Below are 19,682 nucleotides of genomic sequence, written 5' to 3'. Positions count from 1 at the left end.
ATCTTTCTGCCCTTCTCTGCTTTTTTTCTCTTGTCCTTCCGGCAATCCCTATCCTACCCTCTGCTTCCTGGCTTCTTCCTTTTTTGCACTCCACCTTTAGTGTTGCTTCTTTGTTCTCCCCTCTCTCCCTCTGCCTCTTTCCCCTTCCTTTCTTTATACTCCTTCTAACCCACTCACATACACAACCATCCATTCAATTTCCCTAATTTCCACCTTATTTTTTTCTTTTTGTCTTTCTCACCTGTCCCATAAAAGATTTGGCTGTATAAAATATGTTATTTTACAGAAATGATGACTAGAGATACACTAAATAGTTGCTGTAGTTCCTCAGATATATTGTTTCTTTCTAAGGATATAATTTCCTATAAAGGATTTACTTAAATGCAGAAAGGAATTAAGTTCACCTTCTATACTCTCCTGCCCTCCAGAGCTTTATAAAAACCAATGTTCAGGAGCTGGGGTTGTGGCTCAGTGGTGGAGTGCTTGCCTAGCATGTGTGAGGCACTGTGTTCAATTCTCAGCACTACATATAAATAAATAAACAAAATAAAGGCCCATCAACATCTAAAAAAATTTTTTTTAAAAACCCCAAAGGCTCTGTGTATTAATTACTGACTTGCTGGCAGGCAGCGTAAAAGGATCAGGATAGTACTTAGTTAACCTCTTCAAAATGAAATCTACCATCTTGGCAAAGGAGGAAATCAACTTAAGAAATTAAAAAAACCTCAAACACTTGCTGGTTTGGAAGTTTGGAAGGAAGCTATTCTCAAGGATTGCTTAGAGTTCCTGTTAAAGAACAAACAAACAAAGCAGATTATGTTAGCTTTTATGAAATGTACAGTAGTAATTAGTAATGTACATCAGTGTGAGGAGGAGGAAGAGAAACATGAACTATTGACTTAATTATATAATATCCCTTTCCCTAGCTGTTTTATAGTGTTTCTGTTTTCTGACCACTTTAGTTATATAATAGTCCTTATTCCTCAGGTTTCCGTTAAAACTCAGTGTGCAGATACCGACCTATATTATTTCAAGTACTTAAGTTTTCTAGGGGTGTGTGTGCCTGCTGGTGTATATATGTACGTTCATGAATGTATATGAGGAGGAGGCAGGGACAGTCCCCTATTTGATATGACAGGTCGGTCTGCATTATTTCTCTCGACCACCAGGAAGTTCCCACATTCTTCCAGTTGTTGTTATCCGTGTCTGCACAGAACAGTAACTGTCATCTTCAAGTATCAAGTAGTGGAGGGCCTCTATTCTCCTGTGTCCCACGCACGCATTTTAGTATTGCTGAGAACAATCTATAGTGGTTATTATAACTTTACTAACACTTCAATAACCTGAGGAGAATCAAACCAGAACAGAAACATCTTTAAATTAGATATCAGATGTCACTGTTCCTTTATTTCATAGTCATACACCCTTTGTATAACAACTTTATTGAGATGCAGTTTTCATCGACACCATAAAATTCACTCTTTTATAGCATATAATGCTGGTTTTTAGTGTATTCAAAGTTATTCAGCCATCACTGCTAATCAGACCTGGAGATCTCCCACTCTTCCTGCATCTCCCTAGTTTGTCACCTTGCTGCAACAGCCTGCTCTCTTAGATCAGATGTCTTTAAAGTTTTCTTCCAGGACTCTCTTGTCTTTAGCCTTCCAGTCTCCTTCAAAAGTATGAAAACCTCTTACTATCATTATAGTCTCTATATCCAAAGAAATCTTTGGATAGAGTTTTTTAGTTATTGCTCAGAGCAGTTTAGATCCCATTATTCCAACTTTTCACAGTCCAGACTCCAGGCCTTTACTTTAACATATATTAAATCCAAATAAATGCCCTTTCTATCTTCTTAAATCCCTCTTTCAGACTGTTAAAATGGCAATTGGCAGTTTTAAAAATTCTTTTGGTCCTGGACTAACCTTTTTTTTTTTTTTTTTTTTTTTTTAAAGAGAGAGTGAGGGGGGGAGAGAGAGAGAGAGAGAGAATTTTTTAATCTTTTTTTATTTTTTAGTTCTCGGCGGACACAACATCTTTGTTGGTATGTGGTGCTGAGGATCGAACCCGGGCCGCACGCATGCCAGGCGAGCGCGCTACCGCTTGAGCCACATCCCCAGCCCCTGGACTAACCTTTTTGATCTCCCGCCAATCTTTCTCCTGAATGTCATCATATTATTTCTCCATGTCTGGTTTTGCTTTCTTCAAATCAACTCATCCTCAAGTTTTCAGTTTTAAATAGCCATCATTTTCCTGTTTTTTTTTTTTTTAAACTCTGCCATAACTTACTTTTTATTTCACTCTACCTTCAATTCCTACAACACGGTGGTTGGTTAGTCATGTTTCTTTCACTTCCACCACGTCCCTTAAAACTGTTTTTCCCTTTTCTTCCCAGGGCTGTCACCCCAGACCCTCTATTTTTACACTCTTCTGCCTGGTCTTGTTTATTACAACTTGATTATGTTTTACACTCTTGCTATCATATACAGTTTCTTTTTGTGAATTATTTTTCTGCACTTCAGAATGTCCAGAAACTTCTCATTGCCTACTGAATTAAAAATACAGATCTCTTCCTTAACATTTAAGGTCCTCAGTGTCTCCCTTTTTGTATGTGTTTGTTTACTTTAACCCTAGAGTCTAGACAAACTGGTCTCCCTTTTTGTATGTTTGTTTACTTTAACCTAGAGTCTAGACAAACTGCTCTGTTTGCCAACATGTTGTCAGTATGCTTTGCAGCTTCCCAGGACCAAAGCTCTACTATTCCTTCTTGAGCCTGCATGGAATACCTGTGTGCTCTTTTTGCCACCTGCCCGTTGATCAGTGCCAATCTCATATCCTCTGTGTATTCTTGCTTTCCATATTCCCATTCTCTGTCTATTTTCTCTTCTATGAAATTCCACAGAAGTTTATCATATTCTTTAGTAGTATTTATTTTATTTGAGTATTTACCTGATCTATTTTACTAGAATGTGAAGTCCTTGAGTGCAGGTGTCTAATACTTTAGTTTCCCTGGAATACTGGCCATGATGCCATTTATATGGTAATAATGTTTACAGTAATAACTATGACAACATTTATTGAATACTTATTATTTGTTCGGCACTATTTTAATCAATTTTCATGAATTGATATAGTTCATCCTTTACTGTTGAAGGTAGATACTCCCATATTTCAGTTAAGAAACAGGCAAAGAGAATTAAAGTCATGAGTAGCAGAACAGGGATTTGAATCCTCTGGTTCTTATGACTTTAGAACCCACATTTTAACATTTATGCTATGCTGCCTTTTAGTATCTATTCTGTAAATATTGAATTCTACCAGAATGATATTTTCTCTGGTTTGAATAGAAACACAGCAATTAGAAATAGGAGAATAGAACAGTGTCGTTACCCAAGCTCATCAATGATGGTTCTTTTACATATGAAATATTTCATTTGACTGGATTTAATACTGAATGTTTAAGTCTTCTGAATACAGACTGAAATATTTTTAATATAATGTCTACAAATAGGTGGATAGCCTCTAGTCACTTTTAATAAAAATTCTCAGGTAGATGGGTTAAGCAATTTGAAAGGTAACTATCCTGATTAAAGATTGCTTAAAATAGGAAGCAAATGGAATTTTTCATGACTTGAAAAATAACTTGGGGGAGTGCTAAGTATTCTCAAGAGTTTTGAGTGTTGTTTTCTGTAAATAAATTATTCATATTTTCCTTCTTCTTTTAAAAAGCAAAGCCAGTGGTTGTTAATACAACCCCAGTGCGGATGTCAGTTCCATTTGTCCAAGCTCAGGCTGTCAAACAAGTAAGTTATCACTTCTTATCTTGGTTTCTCTCAAATGATAATTTATTTTTTAAATTCAGAGTTGATATTTAAGTATAAGATACTGAATTGCGAAGCTGAAAATTTATTTTTGTGATAAAATTTGTGATAAACTGATTACAAAATGTCTTTTTTTTTTAGGTTGTCCCCAAACCCATCAATCCAACTTCACAAATAGTAACTACTAGCCAACCACAGCAACGGCTTATCATGCCTGCCACCCCACTGCCACAGATCCAGCCTAACCTCACTAACCTGCCACCAGGTACTGTCCTGGCACCAGCTCCAGGAACAGGGAATGTGGGTTATGCAGTGCTTCCAGCTCAGTACGTTACTCAGGTAGGTGGGAAAAAATGAAGTCATTGTATTTCATAGACCTCAAAGCGATAATTGGGTTTAAGATGCCTACCACTATGACATTCTGAAACTACTCAAAAACAGTATAAAGTGACTTTTTCTAAAATCTCAAACTGTTAAAACATCTGAGTATTTTTCCTCTGTATTTTCAGCATTTAGAAATATATACACAAGGCTAGGCATGGTGGTGCATGCTTATAATCACAGCTGCTCAGGATGCTGAGGCAGCCTCAGCATTGGCAAGGCACAAAGCAACTCTGAGACCGTGTCTCTAAATAAAACACAAAATAGGGTTGGGGAATGTGCTTAGTGGTCAAGTGACCCTGAGTTCAATCTCCAATACCCTCCCTCCACACACACACACACAAAAAAAAAAAAAAAAAAAAAATAGAAATATACACACAAGTCAGATTTTAAAAGTCAGACAATTTAGATTTGCAAGAGGTCTGGTGAGAGTGCAAGACTGGAGATTTGAGAAAAGTTGAACTGAGAGTCAGCTGAGTCCAAATGAATTTAGTAAAGATTGTATATAATTAAGTTCTTTCATCATACACAAATATGATGACACTGACTTTTGCAGTTTATTTTCCAAGCACGATACATTTCTAGGTGACATATCTTTAGTTGTCTGTCCACCGTCATCTGGTCATTATTAGGATTGAAGCCATGTATTATTCTGTTGGCTGACTTGGGTTGGGAGTCTGCTTCCATGAAGCAGATAGAAAATTCACTTTGTCATTTGAGGATCAAGTTAACTAGCACCATGTTCTAAACTATTGAATCAATCAACTCTGATTATAATAGAGGAAATAGAAACCTACAAGTGTACTTTATATGAAGTGTATTTTGGAGTAGGTTATGTGACCACTGATTTAAAAAAAAAGTTCAGAATTTTTATTATTAACATTTCTTATATTTTTAAATCAGTATAAAACAGAGGGCTGGGTGCAGTGGTACACAACTATATTCTCAGCTTCCCTACTTTGGAAATTGAGGCAGGAGAGTTCCAAATTTGGGGACAGTCTGGCCAACTTAGTGAGTCCACATCTCAAAAATAAAGTGAACAGGGCTGGAGATGTAGCTTAGCAGGAAAGCACTTGCCCAATATGTATGATGCCCCAGGCTTTATCCCCAGTACCACAAAATAAGAAAAAAGAAATAGGTATAAAATAGAAACTCAGTTATGCATGTAACTTCTCATTTTCTATGATTTGTAATAAAGGCACATTACATTTTTTCTGGCCAATATGTGTTATTTTATTACTTTCAGCTTATTCATTTAGAATTTCCATAATTCTGACATAATAAAATAATTAATTATTTAGTACTGCAAAACGTTCATGTTATTTGTGCCCCTAGTGTTAGCTTTTTATATGAAATTCTCCATTATGTTTTTTCTATTTTGGTAGGTGAATTTATGCTTCTTGGTAATCATTGTACCTGAGAGTATTATTCATTTTTGCAAATATGATCTAAATTTCCCTTTCTTTACATGTAGCTACAGCAGTCTTCATATGTGTCTATAGCAAGCAACTCTAATTTTACTGGAACATCTGGTATCCAGACCCAGGCAAGACTCCCATTCAATGGGTGAGTATTTTGAAAATATGTAAGTTGTTGGATCAATTTAAATGCAACATTAACTATATTTATTCCAAAATACATCCCATGATTTTTCCTCTTAAAGCCATGTGAGTACTTTAGAGAAAAGTACTTTCTATTTTGAAATACTTAAAATAGACAAGTTATAGAAATAGTCAAAAGAACTGACAAATTCTCTTATTCAGATTTATCAATTTTGCCACATTTTATTATTCTCTCAATCTGAATGACTTAAAATGATGTTAACTATTTAAAAAATTATGTTAGGTTCTTGTTTTTTGTTATTTTTTGTTTGATAATCTGTTGATTACTACTTTTGCAATCAGTTTAAAAGCAATATTTAGTTAATGATAGGGAACCAGTTCATATCCACCATCCCATTCCTCTTCTACACACCCCTTTCTCCTCATTACCTTTTATAATTGAATTCCAAGAGTTCTGAACTGTTTTCAACCATTTTTGTTTTTTAATTTTTTTTTCCTTTTTGTGGTATTCAGGATTGAACCTAAGGGCTTTGCACATGCTAGGCAAGTACTCTACCACTGAGCTACATGCCCTGTTTTCCACTTATGCTCTCCCAGAAGATAGAATATTTTGGGGGCGTTCTTTAACAGGTATTGATAACTTTTTTAAAAAATAAGAAGAAGCCAGGTGCAAGGCACACACCTATTAATACCCCTGGCTCAGAAGGCTGAGATAGGAGGATCGCAAGTTCAAAGCCAGCCTCAGCAAAAAGTGAGGCACTAAGCAATTCAGTGAGACTCTGTCTCTAAATAAAGTGCAAAATAGGGCTGGGGATGTTGCTCAGTGGTTGAGTGCCCCTAAATTTAATCCCTGGTACCGCCTGCCCCACACCACCCCCCTAAAAAAAAACCAACCCATATATAGAGAAGAACATAGCCAACTTTTAATAGAGATGGATATATATATCTGTTAAAATTTTATGTTAAAAAGGTTTTTATAGCTTGGATAATTTTCTAATGTATGTAGTTATTGATTAAATGTATATTAAATGTATTGATTAAAATGTATACCTTTTTTAAAATATATCTGCATAGCATAATTCCATCAGAATCTGCCAGTCGGCCAAGAAAACCCTGCAACTGTACAAAATCGCTGTGTTTGAAATTGTAAGTGTTTTTACTGTTATTTGCTTACTTGATAAAACAAGAAATGCTCTTAAAATTAAATGGAGATTATTAAAAATTCTTAACAGGCCAATTACATACAAGAAAGTAAACACAAAAGTGAATGAGCACATACAGCAGCATAAAGGAATTCTTTCATTGATTGATTAGGAAATACTTTTAGAGTCTTTGCTAAATACAAGTCATTTGGGCTAGGAACACAACTGCATACAGTTTATGTCCTTATTAATAAGTTTGATATTTATGATTTTTGTATTTGGTCTCTTGAGTGAGGTGATTATTTTAAAAATCTGAGCTTTTAAAAATTGTTGGATGAGGGGCTGGGTTTGTGGCTCAGTGGTAGAGCGCTTGCCTCACATGTGTGAGGCACTGGGTTCAATTCTCAGCACCACATATAAATAAATGAATAAAATAAAGGTCCATAACACTAAAAAAAGTTTTTAAAAATTGTTGGATGATTAGTTTATTAGCATTAAATCAAAAGCTTTGACATGAAACAATTCAGTGAAAAAGCATTGGTCTTCTAGAGTGTCTTAGAATCCAAAGAAACATTGCTATAGCTGAGTGAGTTCCACTAATTGAATGTAGCCAGTATATTTCTTTTCTTTTCTCCTCCCCCAAGATTTTGAAATAACTTATTTGGGGAGCTCATAAAGTCACATCTTTTGTGTTGGCAGCTGTTCTTAGTTGGACTAACAACAACTTAGTTGGACTAGGAGTTGGTGACTTAAATATTGAGCCTCAGTTATGGCTGAAATCCAAATGTGTGGTTAATTCTGTAAGTAGGAAGCTCTGAGTACATTTTTAAAAGGCTTTCCTACATATATAATGCATTTGACAATTTTATTTAATAATGACTTTTTATTTTATACTGATTTTTACCTTCCAGGTACTGTGACTGCTTTGCAAATGGCGAATTTTGCAACAATTGCAATTGTACTAATTGTTACAACAATTTGGAACATGAAAATGAAAGGCAAAAAGCAATAAAGGTAATTGTTTTTTATTTCATTTAACCGATAAAAATCTCCAGTATTACCCATTTTTAAAGAACTCAGTTGTCTTACAAAAAAAATTAATTTCCTTTGCAGTATTTAAATTTAATCTAATGTGATTTAACCTTAATTTTGATATTTGATCTGTTTTGATAGGCATGCCTTGACAGAAATCCAGAAGCTTTTAAGCCTAAAATAGGGAAAGGAAAGGAGGGAGAATCAGATCGACGTCATAGCAAAGGATGTAATTGCAAACGATCTGGATGTCTTAAAAACTACTGTGAATGCTATGAGGTGAGATGCTTGTTGGAGAAAGTAATCTGTCTTTTGAAAAGTTTTAGAAAGGACATACTATAAAAATTTACTTTAATGTCAGGAAATCACCTTACCATTATAATTCAAAAGTATGCACAGTTAGTCCAAGGGCCTTGTTTGAGGAAGATCCTTGGGCTTATCATTACATATTGGGGTCTCAGCTGATTTACTGTTTCATAACTTCTTGATTATTATACCTGAAAGTATGCAAATTAGAGCACCAGTGTATTGATTTTTCAATACAGATAATAATATCAAAGTGCTTCAGAAGATAGAGCAGTGGTTCTCAACTGAGGGACAGTACTACTTACTTCCACAGGCTTTTTGGAAATATGTGAATACAAAATAGCCTATCTTCTAGAATGAAATCCTGAAATAAAGGATTATCTTGACCAGAAAAGCCAGCAGTGCCCCTCAGAAAATATTGCTCTGTCGAAAACTAAATTATATTGAGAAGTTTGGCCAGGTATGGTGGCACACACCTGTAATCGCAGCAGCTTGGGAAGCTGAGGCAGGAGGATTACAAGTTCAAAGTCAGCCTCAACAACTTGGCAAGGCCCTAAGCACCTCAGTGAGAACTTGTCTCAAAACAAAATATAAAAAGGACTAGGGATGTGGCTCAGTGATTTAAGTTCAATCCTTGGTACCAAAAAAAAAAAAAAAATTTAGTTGGCTTTATAAACATTCATATACGAAGGGAGGAATATGGACATTACTGGATAAGGTTCAGTTCACTGTTAGGTGCCTGGGTCCATTTTCACTGTTTCATTGTCACACCCAATTGGCTATTTGTATTTATGACTCAGCCATCTTCTCTGGAGGATGTAGTTTCTGTTCTGCTTTGATAGATGCAGTGTAACGCCTCCCCTTCTTGCTTTAGACAAAATACTATAGAACTTATTATTTAAAAAATTTAAACATAACAATCTAGTTTTGCCTGAGATTAACCCTTGGTTACCATAATGTCTCCTGATGTGCTTGAAACTCTCTACTGACAGTCTATTGGATTAGTTATTCCTACAGTTGCCTTTCTTCTTTTATTATTTTCATTCTTTCAAATGCCATTCTCAGAGGGAGAATTTTTTCAATGCTTTGGCAGAAAGCCTAGCCTTGTACCACCATCAATGGTTATACTCAGCATTGGTAAGGTATGTTCTGCAATTCAGTGCCCTCTCTCATACAAAATGTGTCGTATGCAAGATATTGTATATAGTATTCTCTGTGTAATGAATTCTTCCTGAACTTATTATGTAGAAGGTCTAATTTTCTCTCAAGAAATAAATTAAAGTTGGGTGTGGTGGTGAATGCATATAGTTCCAGTAACTTGGGAGGCTGAGTAAAGTTAAAGGCCAGTCTGGGCGGCTTAACAAGTCCCCGTTTGAAACAAAAAATGGGTTTTAGAGATATAGCTCAGTGTCCTCACTGTTCAATCTTCAGTATCACCACCACAAAAGGAAAAAAAAAAAAAGATAGTAAACATCTTGTTAATTCTGAATCAATATATATAAAAATTGTACAAAGTCAAGATCAATTTCAAAAGTTTCTTAAATAAAATCTTACAAACAAGCCAGTTTTTCATTCAGTATAGGATATATTGACCCTTCATTCTATTTGAATGCCTGGTAAAAATAGTCTGTTTATAAATACATAATACTATATTTGTCATTAACATAAAAAATAAATAGATTTCTCTTTTTTGAGGAAACTATCAAACCAAGTCCACAAAAAGAGAGAAGATGGAAATTTTTATAAACTGGTTCCGAAGGGCAAAGCTTTTCATGTATTTGACATTGAATTATTAATACATGCTGGGCATAATGAAATTGGAACATGCATAAACAATTTAGTTGAATTTGTTAAGAAATATGAATTAATAGAAGTAGAAAAGGTAGTAGGATGGTTGAAAATTATTAGCAGAGAGAAACATGCCCTGCCTACTCTAATGAAACTGTGTCAAAACAGACATAACATGTTAACAACTGATTTGTCATTCCCAAAGTCATTTATCAAAAGATGGAAAAATTTGAAATATACTAAACTAAAAATAGCAGTGGCTAATTGACTCACTATGAATAGTGATGTTGAGTAGCAGTTTGTACTGTCAGAATTTTGTCTGAAGTTTTGTTACATTGACAAATTAATCTTCAGTTTAGTTGGCTTTTTGGTCCAGTTGATTTCCAAGTGGACAATACATACATAATCCTTTCACATGCCTTCAGGCCTAGTTGATTGTATGAGTTGGCTGTCCTTTGTTTTTTTGTTTTTTTTATTTTTTTTTAAGAGAGAGGAGAGAGAGAGAGAGATAGAGAATTTTTTTAATATTTATTCTTTAGCTCTTGGCAGACACAACATCTTTGTTGGTATGTCGTGCTGAGGATCGAACCAGGGCCACAAGCATGCCAGGGGAGCTCGCTACCGCTTGAGCCACAGCCACAGCCACATCCCCAGCCCCTGGCTGTCCATTGTTATTTAAATGATTGTGTCTTTTCTTGTAACCTGCTCACCCTGCTCTGGTTGTTGGGGAAGGTAAATTAGCAAAGTCTAGAGGATTCCTTGTCATTGTCAGTTTTCTTTTCTGAGCACCTTTGGTCTTAGTAAAACATAATCCGAGCTGGGGTTGTGGCTCAGTGGTAGAGCGCTTTCCTAGCATCTGTGAGGCACTGGGTTTGATTCTTAGCACCACATTTAAATAAATTAATAAGTAAGGTAAAAGTCCATCAGCAATTTAATGAATTTAAAAAAAAAAAAGAATCCAAGTTACCATCATTGATAATTCTCTGCTCCAGGGCCAGGAATTTTCTTTCTTCATCATTAGATGCATATTAAGTGTTGCTTTAGTTGGAGTCCCAAATAACCCTGTTAATTGGGAGTAACCCAGTGAAGCCACACATATATCCATTGTTCCTTTATTTATTGGTGTATTGTAAGAAAGGAGTAGAGTAAATGTGTTTAAAATCTGGTCCATTTACCTTGCTAAGTGCTATAGAGAGAGGATAGGTTTATTTATTTAAATTGATACAGGTTCACTGAAGAAAATGAGACTAAAAAAAGATATTCAAATTTTTTAGGAGTCAGGGGAATGTAAATAACAATGTGATTTCACTTTATGTTATCCCCAATCAGATTGGAAAATACTAAAAAATAAAAAGAGTTGGAACATCCATTATTGGAGGGAATGTAGGACAGCCTTAATTGCTGATGAGATGTGAAGAGGTGTTAGTTACAGCTGGAAAAAGCAATCTGATTATATCTCTTAAAATTAAAATACATGGGATCTTGAGTTCAGAGCCAGCCTCAGCAAAGTCAGTGAGACCCTGTCTCTAAATAAAATACAAAATAGAGCTAGGGATGTGATGTGGCTCACTGATCAAATGCCCCTGAGTTCAATCCCTGGTATCAAACAAACAAACAATAGGAGCTTATATTCTTCGACCAGTGAGCACCATTATAAAGATCTGGCTCAGGGAAATAAAAGCATAATTTTATTACCCACCCCCCATCTTTGTATGCATTGTTTGTATTACCAATGAACTGGAAACAAAACAAATACTCATTGATAGGGGAATATATTCCCTAATAAAACATGACATCTTACCAGGGATTAATACCCAACCATTAAACAGAATGAATTCTAGCTCTGCCAAATGACTGGAAGAGGATAGTATTTTATGAAGTGTTGGAGTATAAGGAAAACAAGATGCAGAAAAGTAGGTATATGATTTTGTAAAACAAACTAAAAAGAGAATTCTGTATACCTTGAGTTGGTATGTACACAGATATAGGTTCTCATATAAATATATATTTTTACATGGATGTTCACACTAGATTATGAATTTATAGAATTTTGAAGCGTTCTAGGAATCTGAAGAGGAAAGAGAATTCAGTGAGGGACATATAAAAAACAGCATGTATGCCCAGGTGTGGTGGAGTTTACCTGTAATCCCAGCTACTTGGGAAGCTGAGGGAGGAGGATCACAAGTTAGTTCAAGGCCAGCCTGGGCAAATTGAAGAGACCCTGTCTCAGAAAACAAAAAATAAAATGGGCCGAGATATAGCTTAGTGGTAGAGTGTGTGCACAAGCTTGGGGTTCAATCTCCAGGACTGCAAAAACAAAAATAACAAATGGTCATTTGATTGAGGTGGTTTAATTCTGAATGACCATCTTTTTTTTTTTTTTTGTAATATTTACTTTTTAGCTCTGGTTGGACACAATGTCTTTATTTTATTTATTTATTTTTATATGGTGTCGAGGATCGACCCCAGGGCCTCACACGTGCTAGACGAGTGTTCTGCTGCTGAGCCACAACCCCAGCCCCCTGAATGACCCTTTTTAATATTTTAATGTGTCATTCATAGTCCTTATGAAGAACATGGGCTATTCATGCCAGGAGGAAAATCTATATTCATAGTAGGGGGAAAATGGACATGAAAGGATTTGAACATCAACATTTTTGGACATTTTCAGACTTTAGACTACCTGACCTAGCCACCTGCATACTCAGCCCATTTAGTCATTGACAGAAATAGATGCTTCCATCTAATCTTATGTCAGTTGATTAGGTAATGTTATTATTTGGTAACCTGATTGTGGAATCTACTTATAGTAATGTTTTTTGGTTTTGATTTGGAAACTTTTATAAATTTTTTAGGCAAAAATAATGTGTTCCTCAATATGTAAATGTATTGGCTGTAAGAATTTTGAAGAAAGCCCAGAAAGAAAGACATTGATGCATTTGGCAGATGCAGCTGAAGTAAGGGTGCAGCAACAAACAGCAGCGAAGACGAAATTATCCTCTCAGATTTCAGACTTACTTACTAGACCAACACCGGCTTTGAATAGTGGAGGAGGAAAGTAAGTCAATATTTTTATCTCTTTTTATATTGTTTCTCAAATATTCATTTTTAGTAAAGTTTCTCTTGGAGAGAGACAAGTTGAGTTTATACTTTTGGTTATTGAAAACCTGATTTTTAAAATTTCTTTTCTATCTATATTTACTTTAAGGAATTTAAGGGTAACAGAACAATCTCTTGTCAAATATATTGTACAATTCTAAATGTACAGTAAGCCAGATGAGGGGGCTTAGGCCTATAATTCTAGCAACTCAAGAGGCTGAGGCAGGAGGATATCAAGTTTGAGGCCAACCTGAGCAACTTAGACCCCTTCTAAAGTGAAAAATAAAGGGGGATGGGGATGTAGTTCAGTGGTAGGTAGATCAGTATGTAATTTTTAGAATCTCCTAAGAAAACCAAAAATTTTATACCCCTTTCAGAATGTAATTATTCTATCCCCAGCATTTATCAGGGCCTGATGCCAATACAGTTTGCAGTTTGGACTTGGGTTTATATTTAAAAGCTTATTAGAGAATTTATTTGAGAAATTATTAAGTGGTATAAGCCTTCCAAGTGGGCTTTTATTTAAAATGCTTAAGTTGAAATAAGATCTAATGCTTATACAAGGAAGGCTCCTTTGTACAAAGTAGTTCAGCTTTTAGTTCTCTTACAACTGAAATATAATTTGCAAATGTTTTTTGACTGAATAAAGTGGGATTTAGTAGTTACTGTTATGGTATGGGTCCTTCCTGGTCTTTTAGTAAATCTTTAAATCAGATCTCCATGTGGAGATTAAAGATACTGCTACAGTAAAATATTTACAATCTTTCCACTTGGGAAAATGTTTATGATATGAAATGAAAACACAGAATTATATATTATAATTAAAACTATTGCTGAGTGCAGTGGTGCATGCCTGTAATCCCAGTGGCTTGGGTGGCTGAGGCAGGAGGATCACAAGTTCACAGTCAGTCTCAGTAATTCAGCAAGGCCCTGTCTCTAAATAAAATATAAAAAGGGGTTGGGGATGTGGCTCAGTGGTAAAGTTCCTCTGGGTTCAATCCATGATACCAACAAAACAAAACAAAACAAAAAAACTATTGTTACAAAAAATACTATAAAGCTATACCAGCATGCTAACAAGCCTTTGTCTAATTATTTCCAACCTGGGATTCTTTCTTTCCTTTTACTTCTTGTGTAGTTCCCAAAGACTTTATAATGAGCACTTTTATTATGTTATATTACTAATTGTATAATGTCATTGTAATATTAAGATTTTAAAATTTAAAGTGCTTCTTTGTACATTAAAGATTTTGGTAAAATTGTGTGACAACCTGTCATAGTGGGCTTTAATTTTAGGGCTGGGGATGTGGCTCAGTGGTTGAGTGAGTTCAATATCTGGTACCAAGAGATAATAATAATAGAAGGGGGTATGGTAAAGTACTTTATTTTCATTATTGCCTAAAAGATAGTGCTTTCAACTCCCAATATTACTCATTCATTCAGCAAATTCTCATAAAAAATGTCTGCGTCAGGATCTATTCTGGGCACTGGAAAACAGTAGTAAGTAAAACAAAGATTGCACTCATGGAACTTAACATAGGTAGAATTACATCTTTTAGTTAACCAAATAACCTTGTCAAAGTAATCACATATTTTACCTTAAATGTTGTATTTCCTGAACAGTATTTTAAAGCACTTTAGGATGTGTTTGTGCTTGTTGTAGAACCTGGAATTGTCAAAGAGTCAATACAAAAGGATGTAACTTTTGTAATTCAACCGGATCATCATCTCTCTCTTTCTCTCTCAAAAATCATTTCAGGTTGCCATTTACATTTGTAACTAAGGAAGTAGCTGAAGCCACATGTAATTGCCTTCTCGCCCAGGCAGAGCAGGCAGACAAGAAGGGAAAATCAAAGGCAGCAGCAGAGCGGATGATTCTTGAGGAATTCGGACGATGTTTGATGAGCGTCATCAACTCTGCAGGAAAAGCAAAAAGTGACCCTTGTGCCATGAATTGCTAACTCTTGCACAAGACTGATAAATGAACCTGTACAGAAATTTTAAGGATGCCTGACTGTCTGGAAGATAGTTTAACAATTACTGTATTTGAATTCAGTCCTTGTTTTAAGAGACCTGAAATTATAATATTGAAAGAGAAGAAATTTTAAATGAGGAAATTAGTACATTTTAAATCTTAGTTAATTCTATGCCCCTTCTAAATAGAATTTTTCTTTTAAAATTTTTTCTTTATTGTATTATATAGATTTTTAATTTACTTGGGTTTCTTAAGAATTAGATGTTCTATCCTTCTGATTCTATTGGCAAAGAACATTTATAAATTACTATGATATAATTTATAATGTATGGCGTTGTATGACTTTGTTCAGTAGAAAAAACCAAAGCAGCATTGATATTGCCCAGTCATTCTTTGGTTCTAGATTTAGAATAAACATAGACAGAATGTCTACATAAACAAATTATGGAACATATTTGGATGACATGTTTAGAAAAGTGCTATCTTTTTAAGAAAAATTAGCTTTTTTAGGGTGAATTCTGGGATATGCTATTATCACTTTGGTAAATTAGAAGGGGAAGCAGTCCCCAAGCACACTTTTAAAATTAAAAGTTATATTTTCAAAAAAAAAAACAGAACAAAAGAAAACAAAATATTAAGGGACAGTAAGTGATTTTCAAAGGATGGGAAGTTTTTCTATAATGAGGAATGGCTAACATACTAAAGGATGTCTCCATTGTCTTTCAGAGGTGGTATGTGTTTGAAATAATAAATTGTTGAAGTGATTGCTGGGTATTGTTAAAATGAGGTATGTGTGAATAGAAGTAAACATTATGTAGGGTTAATGTAGATCCTCTCATAACTATCAAGTATAAAATTTGGCTTGAATGGAGAAATAAGGAATAAAGAAGCTGTAAGAGTGAATTTAGGGAAAGACTTTTCATCTCTACAGTTTTCTTTGTAGACTTTTGACCAGAAAAGTTTCAAACCAATACACAACTCTTAATTGATTTACTCAAATGGGCTGCCTAACAAAGCATTCAAAATTATAGTGGGATTTGTTTTTATATGGGATGTTTAATATGCCATTATTTTTAGCCAGTGATTTGGTAAGCTGAAGGTACGTGTGTTTTCAGATAATTGTTGAAATTACCTAAATCATTTTCAGTAATTTAAAAACTCTATGAATTTAAGAGCCTTTTAATAGGACTCCTGATTTTATGACAAAACAACAACAACAAAAAACCATGTTAGAATTCAGGCGTTTTGTTAGGTACTTTAATCCTCAGTGATTATTAGTATATGATCATTACATTTCCTACAAGGACTCTATAGTTGTATGTATTAAGTGTGTATATATGTTCATATGAACATGCAAGATATAGGCAATAGAAATTAAGTAATCCAGAAGAGGATTCCGTTATTCATTGAAGTATCCTTCTTTTGAAATTTGGATTTATAAAATTATAGTGCAGTAACTTTAAATGTAGATAGTGCAAACATTCTTAGCACCTCAATCTAGTATGTCTAATTAAATTTGTATAAATGTAAATTAGTGTAAGAGGATAAAATAATATCTAATGAAGTTATTTTTCAAAAGATTGCAATAAGTTTTTGGTCTGAACCTAAACTTTGTTCATTTTGTATATATTCTGTGTTAATTCTAATTGCACCATTGTGATGTGTATTTATATACAGTGTGCAGAAAATGTTTGTGAAATTTTGATTACAATTGTAGATTATGTATGATGGCATTGCTTAAGAATGTCTTGCTTGTAAAAATTTGAAGGTGCAATCAAATGCTACTAGTTTTTGATTTTCAAGAAGCTATTTAAAGAAATAAGCCTTTTTCTTCCTGTGTAGTACTTACTAAACAACTTTTTGTATTTAGGCATTTGCATCAAATTGCTGAACAAGATTAATAGCCACATTAATCCAACAATTTTAAAAGACTATTTGGGGAGGGTTGGGTATATAATTTTCTAGCTCTATTTACATCCCAAAGTAGAAAGATTAAATTTATATTTACTAGAGCTATTCAAATACACTTTTCTATATTGTAAAAACAGGATAGGAAAGTAAATCATACAGAAAAATAAACATTTATACTATTCTGTAAAAAAATAAAGGTTTTGCATTCTTTCTTTAGTTTAATGCCACTTTTAACTATTTAATTGCAAGAAACCTTTTAAATTATCTTTCAAGTAAATTTGACATTACTTCTGAAAACACAAGCAAAAATTATTTTTGCCTAATTATCATTAACATAAATTGCTTTGAAATGAGAATGTGCTTTCTCCCTTTCCCACTTTCTTCTAAGAGCAGAAACTCCATCTACTCTTTGCGTTTTAATGTATGATGTTATTATGATGACCACTTTTGTTTCCTTATCCCTGAAGAACTAAAAGCAACCTGTAGGTCTCATCTCTCAGAATCTTAATGCTACAAGTAAGTACTAAAACAATGAGAACATACTGGGTGAGGGAGGAGGTGTGTAATGCTTTAGCTTTCCCATTTTTTCATATTTGATGACTGACATTTTCTCAATCTCATGTAAATAGAAATACCTTTAGAAAAGTTTTCTATTTTTACTGTTGTAAAACATCATTAAGAAAATTAATGTGTCTTGTAATTGAAGCTTCAAACAGGATCTCTAGTCCTACGTTTGGTTATATTGTATCCCTTACGTATTTTTATATAGAATTCTGGAGTTGCCAATTAAAGCCAGTCACCTGAAGTCTTTAATATTGAGGTTATTTTCTATATTTATTTAAGGCTTTTTTTTCACTTAAGACTTCTTTAATCCACATTTATTGTAGATCAAATGTGAGCTTTTTAAGAACCAGTATCCATCCTCATCCCCCACAAGGCCTTACACAATACCAAGCAAGTTCCACCACTGAACTATAACCCTAGCCCAATCCAAGTGACTTTATAAAATGAAAGCTATAATGGCTTTTTTTGTGTGTCTATGGTGCTGGGGATTGAACCCAGGGCCTTGTGCGTGGGAGACAAGCTCTCTACCAACTGAGCCTTATAATGGTAAATTTTTTTAATTTAAATATTTTCTTCTCAAAAGTAGATTTTGTGGGCTGGAGATGTGGCTCAAGCTGTAGCGCGCTCTCCTGGCGTGCGTGCGGCCCAGGTTCGATCCTCAGCACCACTTACAGATGATGTTGTGTCCGCCGATAAAATAAAAAAATAAATAAATATTAAAATTCTCTCTCTCTCCCTCTCTCACTCTCTCTTTAAAAAAAAAGTAGATTTTGTGAGAGAATTTAAACATTATCAGTTTAAAAAATATTAGTTTCTACTCAAAGGCAATAAATTATAATATATATTCAAGAAACTGTTTATTGTTAAGATCACAGGGACTTCAATGAAACTAATTTAAGTTGGCAAATGAAATATGTCAATATATAAAAATACATCATGACCAAGTAGAACTGACTGTCCCAGAAATAAAAAGTTGATCCAACACTTAAAAACAATGTAATTCACAGAAATCAATATTTTTTTTTAAAGAGAGAGTGAGAGAGGAGACAGAGAGAGAGAATTTTTAATATTTATTTTTTAGTTATCGGCAGACACAACATCTTTGTTGGTATGTGGTGCTGAGGATCGAACCCGGGCCGCACGCATGCCAGGCGAGCGCGCTACCGCTTGAGCCACATCCCAGCCCCCGAAATCAATATATTTTAAAAAATGAAATACTCATTTCAAATGTAAAAAATGACTGTGCGTATAGAAAAACTTAGAATTCATATCCCCCCTTCTAAAGCTTATAATTCAATCTCAAAAATTCTCCCCCAAAAAGGTACAGAAGAAAGAAAATTCAATACCCATTTATGATCAAAAATCAAAAAACAACTCTCAAAATCGAGAATAAACCTGATAAAAAAGTATTTACAAAAAAGCCAAAAGCTGGGCTGGGATTATGGCTCAGTGGTAGAGTGCTCACCTAACACTTGTAAGGCCCTGGATTCGAACCTTAGCACTACATATAAATAAATAAAATAAAGGTATTGTGTCCACCTACAACTGAAAAAAAAAAAAAGGCCAAAAGCTCACAGTACACATGGTAAAGACAATGAGACTTGGAACAAGGCACTCTTTTTCAGTTCAGCAGTAGAGGTCATTGTACAAAGGCATGGGGGGAAAAATAGCCCACAGATCAGAAATGAATGAAACTATATTTGTACATAATATGATTGCCTATGCAGAAAAAGCAAAGAATTTAAGGAAAGCTACTAGGACTACCAAGTGAGGTTAGCAAGATCAATGTGTAAAAGTCAACTATACTTGTACACAGCAGCAATAAACATTTAGAAACTGAAATTTTAAATTACCATTTATACCAGCAGCAAAAATGCATGAAATCCTCCTCCTCCCAAAATATATAAAGTCTGTATAGTGAAAAATATAAATTACTGATAAGAATCAAAGAAAAAAGATAACACGATGCCCTTTTTTAGGATTGAAAGATTCAGTGTGCCAGCAATCTACATGGAAAAGGACAACTAGAATAGCTAAAGCATTTTTGAAAACAGAACAAAGATGGAGGACTTCCACCTGATTTCAAAAACATAAGGGGGAA

At 34.4% G+C, this 19,682-nt stretch overlaps 1 protein-coding gene across 9 annotated transcripts in view; it reads left to right on the top strand.

Annotated features, from left to right (window-relative positions):
- Positions 1 to 17,830, top strand: part of Lin54 (lin-54 DREAM MuvB core complex component) — a 76,633-nt gene extending 58,803 nt beyond the window's left edge. For 8 of the 9 annotated variants that reach the window (XM_078021494.1, XM_078021493.1, XM_078021489.1 and 5 more), the window contains 8 exons: positions 3,730 to 3,803; positions 3,963 to 4,160; positions 5,677 to 5,768; positions 6,839 to 6,910; positions 7,818 to 7,920; positions 8,080 to 8,217; positions 12,888 to 13,090; positions 14,891 to 17,830. In XM_078021494.1, coding sequence (XP_077877620.1) covers positions 3,730 to 3,803; positions 3,963 to 4,160; positions 5,677 to 5,768; positions 6,839 to 6,910; positions 7,818 to 7,920; positions 8,080 to 8,217; positions 12,888 to 13,090; positions 14,891 to 15,092 — 1,082 coding nt within the window. In that variant the 3' untranslated portion in view covers positions 15,093 to 17,830. Of the gene's footprint in view, positions 1 to 3,729; positions 3,804 to 3,962; positions 4,161 to 5,676; positions 5,769 to 6,838; positions 6,911 to 7,817; positions 7,921 to 8,079; positions 8,218 to 9,309; positions 11,474 to 12,887; positions 13,091 to 14,890 lie in introns of those variants that run through there. The other variant, XM_078021492.1, reaches the window with a different exon arrangement.
- Positions 17,831 to 19,682: the final 1,852 nt, after the last annotated feature.

Source organism: Ictidomys tridecemlineatus, chromosome 9, assembly GCF_052094955.1.
Source record: "Ictidomys tridecemlineatus isolate mIctTri1 chromosome 9, mIctTri1.hap1, whole genome shotgun sequence".
Classification (NCBI taxonomy): domain Eukaryota; kingdom Metazoa; phylum Chordata; class Mammalia; order Rodentia; family Sciuridae; genus Ictidomys; species Ictidomys tridecemlineatus.
The sequence above is the reverse complement of the archived record's forward strand: the minus strand, read 5'-3'. Positions and strand labels throughout refer to the sequence as shown.